The following is a 23618-nucleotide window of genomic DNA, read 5'->3' as shown; positions in this document are numbered from 1 at the left end:
AAATCTATAAACAACTACCAAGATCACATAGTGGTATAAACATTGCTAGAAGAAGTCAAACCCATAGAACAACTTTATTAAATGTTTAGCTTTAACATTATTATAAATTTCAAGGATGATTCAAATTGATAAAAAAAAGTCTTAGAAGAGTCAACAAACAATTCTAATATTTTTGTAAAAACATTATCGTCACCTCAGCTTAGACATCTTAAATTACAACTTTAATTTAAGAAAAAATTTCAAATAATAAAGTTTTGAGCTTGCCAACGCCTTAATTTTTGACACATTTTTATGATTAAAGTGTCAAATTGCTGGAAATGTTGTCAAGATTTCAAAAATATCGGTTATATTGACCTTAGCTGGATAGGCTTTACCACGTTTAGAATTTATTTTTCATACAAATTTACATGTATTTCTTATGGTAGTATTTGAAGTAAACAAAATTCTGTTTTGACAGAATAGCGTTCAGAATTTAACACTAATGCTTCAGGGCGTATAAACAACAAGAGGGCGTGTTGTTTTTGTTTATAACTAATTGTAAAATTGTTTCAATTTGTAACATGTCCTTAACACCCAACCCAAACAACAATTATGAAACTTGATATTACAAGAAAAATATTAGTACAAAATCATGAATAATTTTACTATAACATTATTTGTAAAATTAAATTTACTCCATATCAACGTAATGGCATTTTATTATCACTACTAAAATTGCTCTAAAAAAATTACAATGTGAGATCACTACAGATATGGTACAATTGAATTAATTGAACAATTGTGTACAATTTAAGTACTAAAGGAGAAGGCACGATAATCACACTAAATTAATAAATTACAAATCGTAATTAAATTGCTTTTGATTAAAAGTAAATGACAATAAGTCATGACGATGGCATCAATAAACATTTGTACTGATTTCCTACTTTTGAGGAAAACAACATCTAACCCATCTACAACGGTTGGTTTGTTCTTTAGAGGTTCAAGTAATAATTGAGTACACTACCACATTGATATTAATTTATAAAACTGTATCCTAATGTTAAAAAAGCCTGAAATATTATATTGCTACACTAATTGATTAGGTTAATTATTTACATTGCTTTGAACTTTATAAAAAAAATTAACCTTTAACATTCAAATATAAATATTGAGCTGTTAAAAAGGGCTAGTTAGTATAAAGGTACTCCTAGCGAAATCATCAAATATGGCACCAACACCAAACAAATTTTAAAATTCAATGCTGACAACAAGTCTACGTACAAAAGTTTATTATTTATAATATTTACTTAACTATTGAACGAAATAGATCTTTATCTACATAAATATACAAATTCAAAAACTTAACTCTTATATTATATACATAAATCAGTAAACTACAGATTTAAAGATAAACAGTTTTATAAAAAAAAATCAAAATCAAAACTGTAACAGGAAATAACCGCAACATCCTTATGTACATGTTTTAAACATTACAACCATTTTCCTTACTTACCTATCCACATACAAACTAGGCCTATTAGTTAACAACCAGTAAATGGAACATAAGTGTAAATAGGGGTAGAAAAATACAAACACATTTTAATTTAAACTATTAAAAATGGCTGAGGTTAAAAGTTATTGAGTTCGCTTCAAACTATAACCACACCAAATGTGGGTGATGTTCAATGATATTTTGATGAAATGAATTCTATATTATTATACTTATCCCTTTAAACGGTTTTTGATTGCTTATTGTTATATCCTGTATCTTTGTTATCCTGGTTTCTATGTCACTTAGGTTTTTAATGAAAAATGAAACTAAGTGAAAGCGGTCCAAACCCATAAAATATTTTTTTGATTATGCTGGGAAAATGGAATCTGTCCCTCCCGAACCAGAGTTGGAGACAGTAACCGATAGACTACATCACTTTTGCTGTATGTTAGATTAAGAGGTTTTACACGTCGTTATTTTATCATACCATATTTCTGTGAAAAATGTTGACGATTGGTTGGTAGCCAACAGAATATGACCCAAGTAAATTTCACCAAAGAGTTTTTCAATTCTTGGACTTAAACACTTAAAGTTTAAAACGATCTAAAATCAACTGGACGTTATAATAAACAAGATCAACATTATTAGGTCATTGACTCTGTGTCCGATACTATCTCCGGAGGTTCTGGACTCTGGAGGAAGGGAGTGCTTGCTCCAGATCTACTCCTGACACTCCCGTTGCGGGATAACTCCTCCCGGACAGCAAACCCCTGCTTCACCAGCTCCTCGGTGATGTTTATGTCCTGAGAAAAAAAGGATCAACACTTAAATTGTGCACATGAAATTAAAACCGAACGTAGGATAATGGCTGTTATAATTTCTTTATATTGTAGGAAAGGCGGGCCTGGTACTTTCCTGTTAAAGGGAACATTCATTATTATCGATGATTTTTTCTCGATATATCGATATTAACAAATTGAAACATATCAGCTGACAACTACGATAAATATTTTTCAGTATCAACAAACAATAATGAAATGAAACTGTTCTAAAAAAATAACCTAAACTTGCTGTGTAACTTTCCATGTTTATCTTGCCTTTTCTATTATCAAAAGGAATTTTTAAATAGTACATCAAGTTTGGTTGGTTATGTTAGGTTAGCTTAGAACAGTTTCATTTCTTAATCCATATAATAGACTATTTTAGCCTAAACAAGATCAGTTGTCAATATGTAATGGATCGGTAAACAAAAATATCGATATATCGAAACAATCATCGATAATAATGAATGTTCCCTTTAACAGGAAAGTACCGCGGGCCTTCCTAAATAGAAAAGCCATCCTAAAATAATAAACACAAATCAGAATATTTAACTGTTGATGAAAACATTTTCACCCACAAAAGGTACATTGAGATAAAAAAAGGACTAAAATACCGATGCATTATTCTTTGACATCTTAGAAATAAAATTAAAATTCACGTTAGCATTGCAGCACTGATTGTGTATTGAACATTATATCATGGTTAGCTTTGTGCAAAACATGATCTTGATAAACAATTCTCCAAAAACGGTAATAATTTTTATTTATCTTACAATTGGATTACTCCCATTATAGGATATTTTTGATACACTGACTTCGATACGGTACCTTCAATGACTTATTACTTTTGACTATGGGGGAGTAATTCAAAAGACAATACAAAGCAGATCCAGGCTGTTTTTTTTTAATTGTAAAATGAGTTTTTTTTTCAGTAACTGCAGCCAACTACAAGAAAACTTTAGAGTGCACAATGCCAAGTAAAGGAATCTAGATTTTTCTTTATTCAGCTTTGATGTCACTATGTAAAATATAATTCTGAACACTTTTAACAGAAAACTGTCCAAGACCTTGAAATGTTTTTAGAACACACTGCTCTACACATACCTCTGATCCACTAGTATCGTAAAGGTTGACGCTAGGTACTGGACTGCCTTCTCTACGACCTCTGGGGACATTGTCACAAGATACGACCTTGGCATTCAGTAGCTTCCACTGAGCTACATGAGCCAGTTCTTCAAACAAATCCACAGCCTTTTCACTCCACTCCTCTCCGTCACTGCCAGGCAAAATATTAAACTAACATAATTGGGAATAATGATGTAACGTAAGACAAATAAGCTTTGGTTTTAACAAATTTTTCGTCATACTGCAGCAAAAACAGCCGTTTTTCATGCAAGCGTTGCAGATCTACTCTCTAGATTTAGGCTACTCTCTAGGGAGTAAAAATCATTTTTAGTCTCTAGGGAGTAAAAATTATTTTTAGTCTATAGGGAGTAAAAATCATTTTTAGTCTCTAGGGAGTAAAAATCATTTTTAGTCTATAGGGAGAAAAAATCATTTTTAGTCTATAGGGAGTAAAAATCAGCTGTTGTAAACAGTTGTAAATTTTGATTGTAGCAATCATATCGATTGAAATTATTTATCGCTTGATTTATTAGGTTAATTAATGATGCAATATGACGAAAAAAATATAGTTCTCCACACAGGCTAAAAGTGAATTTTTAACCCTCACTCATTTAACTTGACCTCAAATCAAAAAGAAAGTTTTTTGTGCCCAGATTTTCAGGATAAATCATTTAATTTTTTAAAGATAAGTTGTAGTTTATAGAGAAGTAGCTGTAGTTTGTTTTTTACTAAAAGCATTTTAAAAAGAGATTGCAAGATTTGAAGAGAATTAATAGGGTGTCCATTCAAACTTAAATTAACAGTTTATATAGGGATTTGCAGGGTCATATTTGGAAATTTTTCATGACGTTTTTAATCACGTTTAAGGTACCTAAACATAATCACGGTGGTCTAACAAGTAAATTTTATGTTAGGGATGGTAATAAAGTACACTCAATACAACCTAATATTTTTAATGATATCACACATCCTCACACAAGCAACTGGATTTCTTAAACAAAAGCTTTACTAGAAGATAGCCCATGCACTCAGGAGTAACATTCAAATAAGTATGTTCTTTTCTTATATTTTAATTTAGAGCCTCCATCCCAAGACTTTTATCAAGTTTAAAGAAAATATTTTGCTGAAAAGTATCTGTTGCAACAATATAAGAGTAAACGATATAACTTGTGATATTTTTAGGTTTTCTAGTTAATTTTGTTGATCAAAATTAATCAACAAAACAAACAAATTGAAATTAACAAACAAACAATAACAAAGGAAATTTTTTATTGATTAAAAAAAGCAGACTTTTATTTTTTTCTCTGCTTTTTCACCTAATTGCAAAGCAAGGACAAAAGTAATAAATTTACTAGTCTTAGTGATTACATTTATTTATTAAAAAATATATCAGTTATAAAATTAAAATACAGTTGATTCTGGCAGGCAGTAACACTTATTTAAGGATATTAGTACAAACAAATCCGTGGACAAAATCCTATAAGTATTGAAATTGTTTACGCAGGCAACATGGCAACTATTGTATTTTCTCAATCTAGAATACTACAATGAAATAAAGGAATTGATGGATCCCTTGCTTGTAACACAACTCAGTGACTTTATTGACAAGTGAGAACGTCTGTGGTGACTGATGTTGTCTCGGCATGCGACTCTCGGCAGGATCAATAACATTATAAAACTCATATTCCAATAGTGGGAGAAGATAAATCATACCATCCAAGTCACTTGTAGTGTACAGCATTATGTTTTGATTGTTCTTTCACCATCATAATTTCTCCCTTACTGTTTTACCAAATAATTGTTTTACCAAATAAATGTTTTACCATTGTCTCCTTTCCATTTAACAGTCAATAATACAATTCAGAACACAAAAAGAAACAATATTTAAACCCTATAGTTAAGATACAGGTGTTAACATTCAGTATCATGACAAAATCTAATGTGTTGGTGTTATTCTCAAAATTGTGGGCGACTGGGAACTTTTAGAACGACGGGAGAGGGGAGAGGGGAGAGGGGTCAAATTAAAGGTCTCTATCCTGTGAAAACGGGAAGAATAGTGGAATTCCCAAAATTCTATCATAAAATTAGATATAGCGTAAATGTGCCCCGTAAGAATAGCATTAGAAGCCATTTACAGGTGGTTTATGTTTACTTCAATACAGCTGATAGTGATTTATGATCAAGCCAGTAAGCAATATTAACATTTGAATTACTAATTTGCCAGGCAATTCTGAAATGTACTGTACTATATAAAACCAGGGATAAAGTTACCTACAATTCAGCCATTTTCGTTAGGCCTATGTCTTAGAATGTAGAAATGAGTTATTTTACTATGCAATTTTCAAATTTTTGTATTTTAATGTAAATTAGTTAAGCGTATGATAAGTATTACAAATCATGACAGATGGCTCAATTCAAAGGAATTGAACTGAGAATGGCTGAAAAATAATGAAGTTAGGCTACAAACATTTTAATAGAAAATTTGCTAACAAGTTAAATATTTGTATAACTGAGAATAACTATTAAAATATTTTATAAAGATAAATTTTGATTATGAGTTTCTTTAAATACTATTTATTACAATAATGTGTTTTACATTTGAGCTTTTTAGGGACTTTCCTACCAGCAACTAGTAATTTATTATTTATTTTAGTTCAAGTATTAAAAATTTTCAATAATATAAATCAAAATTATTTTGATGTTAATTAATATTCGTAATCATTCTCCCAACAGGGAAAATGGATTTTAGATTTAAAAACAAATGAAAACTAAAGCACAGACAAAACAAATTTATAAATCATGATTATACTTTTATCATTGCTACTGCTACTATTATTTTAAAGTGATTAATAAACGAATAACATTTAAAATTGAGGATATTTTTAAAAAGAGAGAGATTTAGTTAGTTAAACAATGTTAACATAAGAAAATTAAGAGTCCAGGGGCTTACAAATACACATCTATAGATTATAGAGTAGCCTAAAGAATCTACTATAAAAACCCAGACTAGTCCGGGTGAACAAAATGTACCCCTTCTCTCAAAATATAACTTTAAATTTATTTCAATAAAATAATGTGCAACCTGGGTTACTTTCTAATCCTTCTCCTAGATTATTTAAAATAAAATATCTCTGATAGTATATTTCTCAATAATAATGTTTTTTTATTCAGTAAATTTTACATAATTAAAATGATGGGGTTATAAGAGCAGACTTGTAAAAACTAAAAACATTCTTCAATTGTATAGTAGGCCTAAAATCAATTTTAAACCAACTCTAGGGACACAACTTCAACCTTTGTCCTTTGGTTCAACAATCTATTGATCATAAGAAAAACTACATGGTTGCTGGTGCTTTGACAAGGCTTAAAAGTCTTTGTTCCCGCTCGGCACAATTTGTACTTTGATAGCCCATTACGCACTTACGGAAACAGTAGGCTGGCACGTGATAAGGTTGCATGCAAACCTACAGGCGTGCCTGCCATTGTGAAATTGTAATTAAAACTTTGAGCTGATAATCAATAGACACACTCAGCTACATGTGCACAACTATCTGCCGTCTGTAGCACGCAATCATCATCTGCGAAAGCAAACTTATCTTAACTAGGACAGAGGAAAATTCTTCAATATTTTTATAAAATAAAGTGTAAAAATATAACAAGGAGATATGGCTAACAATAAATAATATTTTAGTCAAATGTACAAAAAATTGCTATGCTTAGCGGTATTATTTGGGCAAGAAAGAGAACAATATTTTAGGACCGCTCTTACCAAAAACATTAAAAATACCAATGGCATAGAAACACAAAACAACATTCTTTGTTTAGCATATTGGGGTACAGCTCCCTCCTAACCCCCAAAACCTTTCCCAGGGACGAAGGGCCTGTTTAAAAGATTCATTTATTTTGTTTATAAGGTCATAAAAGTTAAATTATAATTATAAATGTTTAATGTTATTTTAAATTACAATTTTTACAAATTTATATTTTTACAAATTTATATTTTCTATATATATAGAAGTTAACAGGCTTAAAAAAAAAAAAAAAATTGTTTCTCATTATTTCAGTCAAGGATATTCTCAGAATTGAAATAGACAGCAAAACAATATTTTCGGGTCAGATGACCTTGACCAAAGGACACTCTCTGAGTATACCAATAATGTTCCCCGAGCAAAGCTTGGTCCCCAGGTACTTGATTTAAAATGGATAACACAATATTCTGATTTGAGACAATCACAATAACTAATGACAGTGCAAATTAAGAAGCATAGTTAGAAAATATTAAACAGTGATTCTAAACATTGCAACTGAGGAAACCAATCAATAAAATAATTCTCATTAACTATCAATTATTCGCCAAGACAGCGATACACACTTGCTTGTTTAAGCTAAATATATGAATGCAAGGTGAGTGTAGAATGGAGTAAGATGATCTGTCTAGAGATGTACTTAAGAGCAACTGTCATTAGTTCAATCGCATCTCAACTGAACTCTCAGAAGGGTAACTCAAAACATTCCCAGGTGTCTATGGAGGTTTCCTGAAATTTCACACTGATTGGGTAGGCGGTTTAATTAAAGGTCATGAAATGAAAAAGGGCTTTTTTCCAACATTCTCAAAACAAATTTCAAGTTTGTTCCACTGAAAGAAAATAAGTACTACATCAAATTCAGTACACCACGCAGGGAACGTGCCTACTCTCACGGTAGTCAGTTCTGCACACCATACTTTTGCAGAAATTGGATTTTTATGGTATAAAACACCAGGAACAAAATTTTTTTAAACCTACCTTTGTGGCAGACAACAATATGTAGCTTCCGGCAAACACCAGCTTTTAAAGAGGTTCTTGCTGGGGTGCCACAGGGGTCAGTACTTGGGCCAGTATTGTTTATGTTATATATTAATGATTTGCCAAATGCTATGCCTTGTAAAACAGCTCTATATGCAGACGACACATAGTTTGTTTGGCCTTCTGACGATTTTAACACAGCAATCCAATATATATCAAGCACAATCACAGCAATCAAGGATATTAACTGCATACCTTGTTTGGATACTGCATCCAAGTTAGTAAATAATTTTATGATTAATCAAAGAAATAATTTCAAATTCAGACATGTATCTGTATCAGAAATTAAAACTACGATAAAAAAATTAAAAAATAAAAAATCTGTAGGATGGGATGGGATTTCAGTTGAAATAATAAAAAATATTATGAACTTTATAGCGGAGCCACTGTGTCTGATTTTAAATCAATGTTTTGATGAAGGAATTTTTCCATACCAATTAAAAAATGCTGAACTGAAACCACTTTTCAAAAAAGGTTCAGTAGAAAACCCAGAAAACTATCGTCCGGTGTCAATTTTACCATCTCTATCTAAAATTTTTGAAAAAATAGCATATGAACAAATGTACTCTTTTTTTGAAAACAATGATCTGTTTACAGATAATCAATTTGGCTTTAGATTGGAAAAAAACACAATATCAGCTGTCTCTGATTTCATAAATCGAGTGTCGGAGGGCTTGGATGGATCTCAGAGTACTGCAGCAGTGTTCTGCGATCTTTCCAAGGCGTTCGATTGTGTGAACCATAATGTATTAAGCAATAAACTTAAATATTATAACTTCTCTGATCTGGCACTGTCTTGGATACAATCTTATTTAAGAAACAGGCAACAAAGAACTGTCATTAAGAAAAATGGTAGAAATTTCATTTCAAAATGGCAAACCATCAATTGTGGTGTACCCCAAGGATCAATTTTAGGTCCCTTGTTATTTTTAATATTCATTAACGATGTACCTAACAATGTATCATCAAACCTAATATTATATGCTGATGACACTACAGCCATAGTAAAAGCAAAAGATGTACATACTCTTAGATTAGAACTTGATCAATCAATTGTAGACTTAACTAACTGGTTTGCGGCAAATGGTTTAAAACTTAATAATGCTAAAACACATATTATGCAATTCCAAACACTACAAAATAAGCAAAACATAATTTTTGAATTACCGTACAAAAATGATATTTTAGCTTTTGTTGAACAAACTAAATTTTTAGGCATAAATATTGATAAAAATTTGACATGGAAACTTCACATTGAAATACTAGCTAAAAGATTACATACAGCTTGTTTCCAGATGTATGTTTTAAGAAACATAATTGATTCTAAAACAAAGCTGATAGTTTATTATGCGATATTTTTTTCCATTATGCAATATGGTATTGAGTTATGGGGCTCAACATCATATGCCTCAACAATTTTTAAGGTACAAAAGAAGTTTTTAAGAATCTTATCATTTACACACAAAAAAAAGTCATGTAAACCGCTTTTTGAAACATTTGGAATTTTAACAATGCCTTCACTTTACATTTATAAAATTCTGGTATACTTTAAGAGTAATCCACAATTATTTATAAAAAATCAATTTATTCATCACTACCCAACACGTTCAAAAAATAATTTGCAGTATCCAAGACATCGGCTATGTGTTTACGAAAGATCACCGTACTATATGAGTCTGAGGCTTTACAACGGTTTACCTGCTCATTTTAAAAACATCAATAGTATTATAAAGTTTAAGAAAGAATTCAAATTATTCCTTATAAAAAAGAAATACTATACAATAGAAGAGTATTTAAATGATTGTTTTTTAAAAAGTGACTAGTTTAATTTTAATTTCAATTCTTAGATTTAGTTTTTTATTTTTGTTAGCTAAGAAATGACAATGTCATCTGTTTCACCAGCTTTGCTGGAAATGTGAAATGTTTTATGACAATAAAGTGATATTATTATTATTATTATTATCCACGGAATTGATAACATGATGGATATTGGTAATAATTGGTTTAAGAGTAATTTTCTTGAAATGAATAGAGACAAGACAGAGAAAATATGTTTTACACTACGCAGAAACCAAATTGAAAATCCAGACTATGTTAAATTGCTAGGTATTTTCCTAAATAAAAAATTAACTTGAGGAGGAACATACCAACAATGTAATATCTAAGTTGTCACGAGTTTGTTTTTTATTGCAAAAACTAAAAAAAAACGGTGTGTCAAATCACACACTCCTTTCTGTTTACCATAGTTTATTTCATACACACTTATTATATGGAAATATTCTCTGAGGAAATAGCTGTGGGTCAAGCAGGGTGTTTACTTGGCAAAGAAAAGCCCTGCGGATCCTGTTTGATATATCAAATAAAGTTAACTGCAAACCTTTCTTTATAAATAATAATATAACGAGCTGTTGTCCCGTCCTACGTACGGGATTGAAAAGTCAACTAAAACTGAAATTATATTAATATTTCCATTTCTACTCCAAGCAAAGTTCAAGCAGTTAACCATTTCCTGTAAACGAAAAGCTGCCAAGATGAATTAAAACATGTACACATTGTTATTTTCCTATTCTTTCCTCAAAAAGTCGAACAGAAAAATAATTTGCATAATTTTTCCTTTGAATACTCGGGGGCAGAGCCTCGATTTGTATACATCAGTGGTTATAGAATCTTGAATCTTACTTATTTTCTATATTCAATGCCAACATCCCAGAATAATAAACTAACCTGTTAGTTTGAAAGACAACTTTTATATTCAACCAGCTGTTAGTTAAAACAAATTATATTGCACTAAAACAAACGTAAAATTTTAAAGATTGCTCTAAAAAATAAATTAGAACATCTATCATTTTACCATGAATATTTAAATAGTCTGCCATCCTCTTACCCATAAAATGGACGTATCAATGAGCATAGCATTACACATAGTATAAATAAGTCAACCCTATGCATGTAATTATTATCCAAATGCTGAATTTGTGACACAAAAGCTGAATATTACCAGCTGTTATGTTAAGCAAATTATTTTATGCCAAAAGCTCACTGAGCTATAATTCTAACTGGAGGTAGCACTGAATGTCAAAGATGCGTGTCGCCAGCCGCCATGTTTGCGTGAGGTGTGAGTTATAAAGAAGCCATGTTATTGGATGAAAAAACTCACTGCTATACAAACCTAGTTATAGAAGCCATGTCATTGGATAAAAAAACTCACTGCTATACCAACCTAACAAAATCAGCGACACGCTTATGACAGACTTCTGCCATGGCAGTGCTACCTCCAGTTATAATTTTAGCTCAGTGCAAAAGCTAGTTAAGAATCTTAGCGTCGGCTGCTAGACTTTTTAAAAATTCAAACTTAATTTCTAAAAAACTGGGACCCTAAACTAAAATTATGGCTTCGACATTCCCTAGTTCTCAAAATTATCTTTCTTTCAACACAAAAATCATGAAAATCCGTCAAGTGGTTGATTCAGAATCGTGAAATAAAAAAACACCGTTTCGTTTTAATATTATAGATGACACTTTCAAGTATTTATATGTTTATAATTTAGTCAATGTTAAATAAAACATTTAAAATGTTTACTTAATGTCACTCAATACATAACCACTCAACTAGACAATCAAACAACCTGTACATCCCACCGGTTAGACTTTCAAAATTCACAAAAAGCCATAAATTTTTACAATTACAACTTTTCAATAAACTTCCCATTTCATTTAGAGAAATTGATAACATAAACCTTTTCAAATCGATATTATCAAGATGACTAATTAGCAAAGCGTTTTTTTTATAGACGATTTTTTAAACACAAATAATCACTCTGAACTCTTAACACTATTGGCCACTAGTAGGCAGTCTGCATATGACCAAAAATCTTTTTAGAAATTTTTCGAATATTTACAAATTGTTTAGTTTTGAAGTATTATTTACTTAAGTTTTTTATAAATTTGTGTAGGTAAGAGCATTCTATCTTAGAATTTTAAATTTAAAGGCCTATATGTACAGTTTATGCAACAAAATATTCAATGGTTCATAAGATGATTAAGCATGATGTCATATTTGTATCCTCACTTCTGATGTTGTCTATTGTAATTTTATGTTGCTGAATGACAATAAAGATTATTATTACTATTATTATCTACACCGAGCACTGATATTAAATACTTATTTAATAGGAATAGGAGAGGTCAAATATTGTGAAGAGGAAGTATTAGGCAATGCTGTTTGATATGACTGGAAGTGTTGTTAAACAGTAGCTTGTTGTGCTTATCTACAGAAGTCTGTGGCTCTAAGTACGTTGGTGTACTTGTAGGAGAGTATTTGGTATGGAGTGTTAGTGTGGTGTACTGGAGGACAGGCTCTTGCTAGGGAACAGCGTTTTTAAGACAATCTTAAAGGTTTTTAAAATTGGGGTTTAGCGTCTCTTTCCAAATTGGGGGTTTTGTGTCAAACTAAATTATTATTAACACTTTATTCCAGTCATCTCAATCTGTTAATTATTGTTAATCTTCTTTGTATGTTTTGTGGAGTAGTAATTAAGTTGCGTGTTGTAAGCTAGTACTGCTACGTCACTCAAGGTAACTGTGGATAAACCTCCACAAGTTTCCTACCACACTTACCTTGGTTTAACATTGGCCAAGCTGCATTCGATGGCTTGGAAGCGTAGTTTGAGAAAGTCAGTTCTCAGCTGTAGGATCTCGCTCTTCAAGTGAAACTCTTTATCTCCATAGTCTACGTAGTACAAGTCTACTTGGTCCTCATCATCGCAGTCACCCTTTACTATGGCCTTAACTTCCGCTCGGTACCACTTGTTATCATGACTGAACGGAGTGGCCACTATCTGGCCAACATCTACCTGAAAATTACTCCTTTTTTGAAAAACCAGTTTACATAGTACTAAAATAATTTCTATATTTAAGTCACCGGGGTAGACTGCATTGATATTCACTTGTTAACTTGGGTGAAAGGTGTTGCCATGACTTAAAACCTTGAATTAGGTCTAAAATACTAGGATAATTTGTTCCTCTTAATCATTACAGTCACTAGGTACAAAAGTTTTTACTTCTGCATGGTCCGGTACCATAGACAAAAAGAATTATATATAGACCGTCAGCCAAGCTGCAGTTCCCATAGTTTCTGGCGCACACTGCTGGGAGCGCCATGTACTTACGGCGTACGCGCTAAGTAACTACACAGTGCTCCCAGCGGTGTGCGCCAGAACCTATGGTAACCGCAGCACGGCTGACACGACAGTCTATATTTAATCCTTTTTGTCTATGATGGTACCTGCCAACCTGCTCAGTCATCTGCTCCTTGCAGGTGTGTGTCCTGACCTTGTATTAGGCTTTTAACTTGGAATACACCTCAGCTTTCAGAATATACAGGGAAGAAAGAGTTACTAGACCCAACTTTCTAAAGACAGCCCTACAAGACTCTCTAACATGCAGTTAACTACTTCACTATTATCATGGCTTTTTTAACTGAATAACTTTTGGAAATTCACATAGGCACATCCACCCTTGAGGATGATTCCATTTAAGTAAACAAAATCTCGTCTTCATAAGAAATACATTGGGATTTTGATGTGGGGCAAAGCCCGAGGACTTTTTTCAGCTTTTATTTCAGCTTTTATTTTTTTTCAGCTCAATTGGTGAAAGGGAGAGTCTACAAAAAAAAAACTTAATTTTGACAAATCGTTTGCAAAAATCCGTTCATTATTAACGGAGGAGTAGTGTTTCGTAGAAATCGCCTTCATGTCATCTTATCTTACTAATATTATAAATGTGAAAGTTTGTGTCAATTTTAAGAACCAACTTTTACCAAACTGTGTCCTCCCCCAAACACAAAGCTTGAGTATAACTGCAATTAGAATTTATACTTATATGCCAACTCCGTACGAAGGACGGATACTCTGCTAGTCACAGAATAAATGTCATAACAATATTCATAAGTTAACTTCTTATTTTGTCACAGGCCAACTTTAGATTGAGACAACACAAAACGTAATTTTAACAACTCAAACCATCTTCAGAATGCTATTATACTTATGTTTGTTATTTATTTAGATTTTACTTTACCTAATGACAAAACAACATAAAAATAGTAAAATTATAGTGCAACAAATCAAAATTAGTTTTTACCTTGTTCAAAGCGTGAAAAGATCTATTTTCTTCAACAGTGTAATAATCTGTCATTTCTTGAACTAACTGGTCAAGTTCGGCAGAAGATGGACTGAATACCTGTGATTGAAATGACCAACATAAAAACAATAACTTCGTTACTCATTAATAACTAGAGGCAAAGTTAGCATGAGTGGTATGAGGCAACTTAAATTAGAAGTGTACGGGTAGTAAAATTTCAGTTAGGATCGGATTCGGTTCGGTTAGTTAAGGTTCCGTTTTGATCGGATCGGATAATTAGAGGTTCGGATTCGGATAGTTTGACAATCAAGTACTTATTAAATAAATAACTCTAAAGGTTAGGGAGTTATAATTAAAATTTGCATCTTTATATGCAAAAACTACAATGTGAATAGGCCTACTGCACAATATTGTGATATATTGTAAGTCATTAATCAATCATTAAAGTTTAAATTCACAGCTTACTCAAACTTAATAATAACGTATACTGTACCTTATATTTTTATGCAATCAGAATCAACTTATATGGCAAGGCAATGTCTCTGTGCAGACCTTGTATTATGATGCAATCAATTTATAAGACAAGGCAATGTCTCAGTGAATAGGCCTACCTTATTATCATAATACAAGTCCAAAATGTCAAATTTATAGTACCTATATCTGAAAAAGTCGGATATTTAATGGATAGTGTCGGATATCAAAGTTGGGTTTGGTTTGGATACGGATATCTGAACCAAACCGAATCCGACACGATTTTTCAGATATTCGGACACTCTACTTACTATTCAGCGTACAAAGAAACATTTAACCTAGAAATGAACCACCATTACCATCTACCATAGCGATGAATACAAAACCTATAAGAAACACTTTAATGCCTTTGTTAAAAATTCAGTCTTGGAATGTGGCGGCCTCTAGGTAGACTATTGTAAGCGCACGGCTAAGTCAGCTGACTGAGTGAGAGAGAGCGAGACAAAGAATTGGCTTAAAGAGAGAGAGAGAGAGATAGAGTAGCAAGGCCACGGCAAGAGCGATCCTAGTGGCGGCCGTGCAAAGCTCATTTTGGCGGTAAAACTCCAGTCTGACTATTTTCCATAAGCATTTAGCTTCTTTAACGGTTTGTATTCATTGACTGTAGTAAGTGACTGTAGTAAATGATGACTGTGGTCCTATCAGTTTAGCTTTCTAACTCAATGTATAAATAATCAATAATTGACAGTGCCGGATAACACACTCTACCAGTGGTTCAGTTCAACTATGTTTATTTTTATTTTTCAACTTTAACATGGGAATGGAATATCTAATGCTATCTACGGTCAAACATACTGCTTCTAAGGCAATAAAAGATTGCATGAATAGCTATATTTTATATATTAAGCCAAATATATTAAGTGGCCAAGTTTAATACTAGGACTTGGAAAAACTGAGCTCCATAGAATGTAAAATATCTAAAAATATAATGACTGACAACCCTGACGTCACTAAATACTAGAAACTCAAAAGCTTCAACTGTTACCATTTACTATCCTAATATCTAAAGTCTAGATAGGCCTACATGCTTTGATGATAGGAAAAATACCAATAGCTAAATTGATAAACATACTTGAATCCAAAAGCATGAAGGAGATACAACTGCAGAAACAAACACTTGCAAAATGCCGTCACTGCCTGTGGCTGACAACCACTGGGAAATGCCACTCTTGTTGTCTTTTGCTACCTGGAAACATATGTATGGTCAATAACACAAGGCAATTTAACCATTTAATCATCATTGAATTGTATCAAAAGTAATATTACTTTGCCTACCTAATTCATTTATGTAGACAAAAATGACAATTAAAAATATGGTTGTAATACCTAATTAATATAATATAAATGATCAATTACAGTTTTTTCTATACAGCCACAGGAGACGGATATTTCAGGATACTTTAGTAGAATAGGACATTTTTTAGGACAGTTACTTTGAAAGAGAAAGATGTTGAGAAAATCAGACCTTACAGAATTTACAAAGAAAAAGCACAATTTAGGAGTCTAAGACTTGGGTAAATGTTAGAAGACTTACAGATAGGCTACAAATTTTGAGACAGGTACATACAGTGATGGACGGAGATGTATTTGACTTTGGTTTGTTTCTGGGAGACCGACTGGCATGACTCAGTTCCATCTTCCTCCGCATTTCGTAATCCTCCTCCACCTTCTCATTGATCAGAGACACCGCCACCGCAATCTGCTCCATCGTACCCTTGATGCAGATTCTGGTTTCTCCATCGCCTCCTAGATCATTCAAAGCATTTACATTCATTTAACTTTAGGAAGTTTAAAAACTTACAAGGTTGTGTAAAAACCCAAAATAAAGTGTTCTTTAGCGCTGGTAAAAAGAGATTTCATCCTTATGGATTAGCTGAAGATAATGTTATGGATAACATAGTTCTATCCGGTTTCTGTAGAGGATATTTTTTTGTTCTCACAATCAATTTGTGATATGTTCATATTAACACAATGTTTTATAATCTTTGTATTTATTTATTGCCATACGTTTTTGTTATTAATTCCAATTATTGTGATTTTGTTTACTTTTGTCTTGTCTTTATTAGATTACAAATAAAGTGCTTTTTATTTGTAATAGTCTGACATTATTTCTACATTAATTCTACATTATTTCCTCATTATATTAAGGCAATTGTTATTGAAACAATTCAAATATATTTTAATAATTAAATTAAGTAAAAGGTTCAATTTATATACTAGTGTTTCAAAAAATCATATGGATCATTCAGGCCCAGTGTCACTGAGCAGCAGGCGGAGTGAATGGAACATGGTAAGACTGTTGCACTACCCTCCAGTTCTGGTATATGTGTGCAGCGGGGCTGGATGTGGTGTTGACGGGCAGAGTGTATGGAACACGGTACGGCCACCAAACTGCTAACTGGTGTGTTTCCGAAGGAAATGATGCCTGAAGATAAATGATGGAAACTCGGCATCTAGGCGTGAATCCTACCCCTCCATCACGGAGGGCTTGCCCATGGATTCTTGGGAGGGCAAATCATCAGGCAACGTTTCAGTGAGGAGGGTGGAGGGGGCGAAGAGGCTTTTGCCAGGAGCTCCCTCACAGCTAGATCTCCACCTAATATTAATAACCTTCTAATGCTTGAAGAACCGCACAAGGCTGTAGCGGATTGTAAGGCTGATTCAAGCATTTATGCCAATCTAACTCTGCTAACCTTTCCTAATCGTAGAAGACAATGCTGACATTTCGTTCTGGGGGGATATTCAGGATTTTGCCGTCACCGCGGGAGACAATGATGATATCTACTTGACTGTGGAAAATGAATAAAGTTTTGCTGCGATTGTGGAAGAAGATGGTGTTTCCGTTACCGCAAGGTAAGGGTTTTGCCGTGACCGTAAGAGACAAAGAAGATGTCTACAGCCACTCCAGTTAATGACTTTAACATAGGGGAATTTGATTCGAGAATCTATTGAATGAATTAACTGAATTAAAACAAAGGAATGGGAAAAAATTTCTGGAATTGACCCATTGCTCCTTATAACGTAATGCTATTCCATCTTTAGATCATTGTACACCGTACAGATCAGTGGTCTATAGTTGAAAATTAAGAAACCAAAATAAAAGAATGAACACTTAATATCACAACTACCTCTTGTTGCTCCAGATGACAAACTTTCCACATTGATTTTAGCGTTGGAAGCCATTTTTATGGATCTTATGCTCTCACCATTTCGTCCAATGATACGACCCACAGATCTCTGAAAAAATAACAGTAAGTATTAATTTATAGGAAAGCCTAAGGATCAGTAAACATTTGCTAACATTTTTTCACCATTTGTTTAATGAGGTTGGGATTGGTAGCTTAAAACATCATTGGTTCATTTTTTTATGTCACAAGAAAGCCATAGTTTATCCTCCAAAGTAGGCATATCCATCAAAACCAGTTAACACTCAAGTTATTTTATATTTTAATCATCCTCAACAAGTCCATGTTTTTTGTGTTGAAGTAATTTGACAGAACTATCCACTGCAGAAACTAAAAATTATTTGTTCAAATATTTAAGGTTTTTATAGCAAAATAATGCCTAAACCAGTACCTAGAATGCCTCCTTAACAGTCGAGGAGTATGATAAGGGTCCATAAGTTGATTTTACTTAACTTACAGTAGTAGTTTTCGTTACTAGTCCCTAAAGTAGGCTTTTTTGGGACGATATCGTGGAAATTCGATTAAGTCACAAAAAAGCATTTTAGGACGAGTTACGAACAATATTTTTCATTACATTGTCATATATTATAGCAGAAAATACAAAATATAGCCAAAACCGTTTGTTCATATATTGTTGAAGCATTTTAAGGATCAGAACAGCTAATTTGTTTTTGAGATAAAATTTGACATAGCTATGATTCAAATCCGTAAAATTTTACGGACTAGACCGCATATCTTCAGGGATTCAAAACGATCTGTAAGACAGCTGTTTTTGAGACAGTGTAATAAAAATGTTATATTTATAATAATTTTCATCAGTCCCATATTTTTTAGGTAGTCCGAGACTCTCCCAGTCTGATAGTTATCGGATTATTAGGAGTCAACTGCAGCCTACTTGATTCATAACTAAAATGATCTACTAAACCTACCTGTGGCACCCAGATTTCCTTTAGCTCAATAAGAGGCTGGGACTTGATAATCTCATGTATCATAGACTCTGCCTGTTGAGCCGCCTCAGCCACCCCTCTGATGTAGCACACTCTGAACTCATCGTCCTCTGAAACAAACACACAGAATACTGGTACCATCAACATTTTTGACTTTCAAATACATGGAATTGGCCAAAATTAGTATGAATCTTAGGTAGCTAAATAAGGATTACACAAAGATTTCTTGTTTGATTTTCCTGACCTTCCATGATCCATTGCTAAAAATTTTATTGACCACAGATTTTTAATTATTATTTTAATTATTATGTTTTTATGTTAATCTTTTATTGTACGCCTACAATTTTTTGCACCAATTTTGGAACTTATTTAGGGTTAACTTATCAAGGGATTCTAGCTTGAGTAACCAATAAAAATTTGAGGGTAAAGAAGGCTCCTGCCAAGTTGGAATTATGTTCTCAGAATACAGTCCATTGGGAAGGGAGTCACCCCTCTAGGCGATTCTCATACAAAGTTTCACTATTTGTTGTCACTGACTTAAACAAATCTATGAACGAGTGCATTTGGATGCCAAACTAAACTACAATGGTGGGTCCTCCCTTGAACTTTCCTTATTTTTTAGACAAAAGCCAATTTAAGAAATTTCCCTGACTTTCAGCACTTTTCTAACACTAACTCTTAACAATTTTTTCTTAAAGGTCCATATAGGAAAATCTCATTGAATAATTTAATAAAAACAGCAATGAAACAACTAGGAATCAAAAAATGTAGCTGTAGATACTATTATGATGGTACTCTTAATTTTGTTTATCTCAACATGTAAAAGATTAGTACCGATCACTTTGAACAAGCCACAAAATTCAAAATAAAATTAGGCTACTTTCTACAAATTAACGCAACAATCAAAACTTACCCATATCTTTGAAATATATCCTAGTGTCAGTCTTTTCTTGAATATCCTTCACATTACTTCCACCCCGACCAATGACAACTCCAACCACAGATTTTGGTATTTTCATTTCAATAACTTTAACCCGAGAAGTCCGCACATCTTGCAGGGTGTCCTGAAGATCCTCGTCTTCCTGCAATGCAGTCAAATAAAAAATAAAATAAAACAAAAACCAAAACAAACTGAAATGTGTAGGCTAGATTGTAAATTATTATCCAACAATTCATTCTCTGTCCTAATTCCTTTCAGCAAATAAAGAGATAAATTAACATTTTAAAATGCTAGACCGGAAACTTATTTTAGTTTAAACTAAATTTATGTATTCAATTTCAATTTAGCAGTTCTAGTATGTCTACTGGTAAAATAGTTTGACTTACCTTTTTATGCAACAGATATAAAACGGTAGCACAAACTCCAAGAATAGGTAAGCTGATGATGACTGCAGTCTTTAGCATTCCCATTGCAGATACCTGGCATTTAAACCTAAAAAAATGTCAGTGTAGCCTAAACAAAATAGATAGATTTTCATGGGCAGGAGAGTCACACAAACAGGAACACACAAACAGTTCAGCCTGTCCTCACCCTCTAATAACAGAGTGAGGTACCTACAAGTGAAGAGGGTATCCTAAGGCACATCCTAAGGTATATTGGAAGTGGATCAAGCCAACCTGACCAGAATAGACCCAGCACTCCTACACTGTTGCTAGTGTCAGTATTAAGGTTCAGTGAGAAATTTGTACAAAGACTACTTCCTTCAATGGCTATAGAAGTGATTCATAGCAGAACTAAGGGCCCTATCACACGGGGCACCTGGTGAAAGCAAACTGTCCAGGTATTTGATGAAAATCCAGCTCATTTTAAGTAAAATTAAACTAACCAATAGTTTGCTACTACATAAATTTGCAGCGTAATTTAAATAGGCTATGTCGGGGCACCCCCCCCCCCCCAAACATTAAGTAGGCCTATAACTAACTTATGGGTTAGCCCACAGACCTCCAGGCATGGGTAAAACGAATTTGGGGGGGATCAAACTTAGGCCTATCTAATCAGAGGCTAAATAAACAAAATTGTAGGCCGAGGCCATCACTATTTACACACTAAGCAAGAGTTTTGCATAGTCTTGGGTTAGTTTTTCATAGCTTTTTCAACATCGTAGCAAATTGTAGGCCTACAATAATTAGGCTATTTACAAAGTGTATGCTCTCCAAAGAGTAACTTAGGGATCAAACCCCAAAAACTGACCTCCAATGACAAATTGATAACAGCAATGCTTGTTTCCTGTAAGCTGTAGGCTTAACCCTGGAGAGCGTGCGCCTATCGTCAAAACACAAGAACGCACGATGGGTAATTTTTTACCCCATTGTGTTTTTAGCGAATTTCCCTATAGGGAAGTAGCTATTACCGTAGGTCTCATGGTAAGACCTAGGCCCGGGACCGATTTACTTTTTCATTTTGATGTCCCCAGAGGCCAAAAACACAATTCGTTCAAATTTTTATATATCTATATATAGATACCACCATATATATACATATATATATGTGTCCATCCGCACGATAACTTGAGTAATTTTTGTCCGATTTTGATAAAATTTGGTTTGAAGGTGTAAGGCGGGATAAACTTGAATGAGTTCGCGAACCAGCATGATCGGACTATGGGAACGGAGTTTTATGGGGTAAAAATAGGTTTTTCCCATTTTTGACCCTAAAAACACAAAATTTCACAATTTGTTTTTAAACCATTTTGTAGAGCTTAAAAAAACAAATAATTTAGTATATTGAAGCGTTATTATGCGCCTAATTGTTACGGAGAAAATTCAAAAAAATTGTAATTTTAAAATTCCCATGTTATTCTTATGGAGGATAAGTCAACTGTTATAGTTTGCTTGTTTATGAACATATTTTGATCAAATTTGGAAAATAAATTAATTTCTTACTAAACCACAGTACCTTTTAACATTTTACATGAAAAAAAAAACTTTTTTACCCTCCCTGTTGCAGCAAACCTAAGCACTCATTAAACTAATTCTGTTTAAATAGGGAATAGGCTACATGTGATATTTTTAAGGAGACATTTTAGTTTAAATCCAATCAGGCAAATGGAAATTCGCTAAGTCTGCAGGTTTGCTGTGGCGGGGGTATTTTAGGATTTTAATGATAAAACAACATAATACTTGATTAAAATATACTTAAACTTTGAATTTAAATATCAAAACACAAATAAATGACATTTTAAACCTTTAATTATCTTTAAAAAGTCTGGTTTTTACACGTAAAAACAGTCCTTGTAAGTTTCCACATGATGGTCCTTACAAATACTTTTTCCACAATTGTTGCAGATTTTTGTCGTCTTTGTATCTTAACTTCATGGACAGAAGTCACATAGCGTTACTATTTGACTTCTGGATTGAAGATAAGGCAACAGAAATTCATGCCCTAGTGTAATATGGTGGTAATATGCACAAATAACACACTCATTGACATCTTCGAACTAATACATAATTAGTAATTCGCCCAATTCGTGAACTCTGAATGTATAGCATGAGCGCGTGCGCGGGGTAAAAAGTCTCCAAAACAATGTAGGGTCTTGTTTACGTGACAACTGCCATGGACACACTCCTGCTGATTGGCGCCTCCAAACCTCAAGGTCAGACAGTGGACAAGTTGACTTGAAGGTATTGAGGGGGAGGAAGCAATATAAAAGCTTATTAGGCCTACGTGTCGGCTGCAATTTGGGCTGCACTTTGCTTTACACTCATTCAACACCTATGAGGGTCCTACACTCATTCAAACGAAAATATTGATTATTCGATTGTTTCTTTCGATATATCATTTGACGAAATATCATTTGATTTGAAACGATATATCGAATGAAACAATCGATTAATTGATATTTTCATTCGAATGAGTGTAGCACCTAAAGTAAAGTGCAGCCGCAATTTGAAAATGGACCTGGAGAAAAACTACTCCGCGCGCGCTCTCTAGGGTTAACGAGTCAGTGTGAGTAGGCCTATGCTATAAGCCTAGGCTATAAACAAATTTTTGGAAGACCACTAGCCTATTTAAGACTATGTTTGTGTTCTAAATTAAGTTGGGAATAATACAGTAACTTAAGTTAAGTTACTCCACCAAGGTTTATAAAATATTGAGGTTTTTAAAGTCATGTTTAAGTTAGGTAAAATTAACAAGTTAACTTTTAAGTTAAATCTACATTAGCCTATCTTCAGATTATTATTTACCAACCAATGCAAAAACAAAACAACAAATACTAGGCAGATATCATAGGTCTAACTGTTTTAACTAGACATCCTATAACTTAAGTTGAACCACGATTTTAACATAAACATGAGAACATAACCAAAAAACTCTATGTTCAGTAACTTAGATAAAACAGAACTTTCTACGTGATTTTATATTAAATATGAATTAAAAGAACAAATTAATAATCAAAATAAATAAACTAACCGGTGAGCAAAAATTAGTCCAAGAAAACAGGATCGAGGATCGTTTTAACCTTCAAACAAATATTTACTTTTATCCAACCAACAGAACAGCAGACAGAGACATCTGGTCAATAACAATAGACATCGACATCACATAGCACAAC

At 33.0% G+C, this 23618-nt stretch overlaps 1 protein-coding gene across 2 annotated transcripts; it reads right to left on the bottom strand.

Moving 5' to 3' along the window:
• Window positions 1-364: 364 nt before the first annotated feature.
• LOC128990273 (tudor and KH domain-containing protein homolog) lies at window positions 365-23568 on the bottom strand. 2 transcript variants are annotated; one of them, XM_054412590.1, is made up of 11 exons: window positions 23477-23568; window positions 20392-20497; window positions 19979-20147; window positions 19048-19175; window positions 18062-18170; window positions 16501-16679; window positions 16006-16119; window positions 14403-14501; window positions 12882-13117; window positions 3400-3571; window positions 365-2277 (listed from the first exon to the last, which is right to left on the bottom strand). In XM_054412590.1, the coding sequence occupies exons 2-11, from the start codon at window positions 20473-20475 to the stop codon at window positions 2119-2121; spliced, it is 1449 nt and encodes a 482-aa protein (XP_054268565.1). In that variant the 5' UTR covers window positions 20476-20497; window positions 23477-23568; the 3' UTR covers window positions 365-2118. The 2 variants fall into 2 exon arrangements, with proteins under 2 accessions (XP_054268565.1, XP_054268566.1); XM_054412591.1 differs by lacking the exon at window positions 23477-23568 and adding an exon at window positions 23255-23332.
• Between the last annotated feature and the right edge of the window lie 50 nt (window positions 23569-23618).

Source organism: Macrosteles quadrilineatus, unplaced genomic scaffold (assembly GCF_028750875.1).
Source record: "Macrosteles quadrilineatus isolate MER2022 unplaced genomic scaffold, UCM_ALF_1.0 Scaffold_3__2_contigs__length_128488019, whole genome shotgun sequence".
Classification (NCBI taxonomy): Eukaryota; Metazoa; Arthropoda; class Insecta; order Hemiptera; family Cicadellidae; genus Macrosteles; species Macrosteles quadrilineatus.
The sequence above is the reverse complement of the archived record's forward strand: the minus strand, read 5'-3'. Positions and strand labels throughout refer to the sequence as shown.

Excerpts from the sequence above, each read along its gene's own strand:
- LOC128990273 (XM_054412590.1), bottom strand. The coding sequence starts at position 20,475 with ATGGGAATGCTAAAGACTGCAGTCATCATCAGCTTACCTATTCTTGGA. Across the intron at positions 19,176-19,978 it reads GATATATTTCAAAGATATGG|AGGACGATGAGTTCAGAGTG; the intron begins GTAAGTTTTGAT and ends TGTTTGTTTCAG. Across the intron at positions 16,680-18,061 it reads GTCATCTGGAGCAACAAGAG|GAGGCGATGGAGAAACCAGA; the intron begins GTAGTTGTGATA and ends TGAATGATCTAG.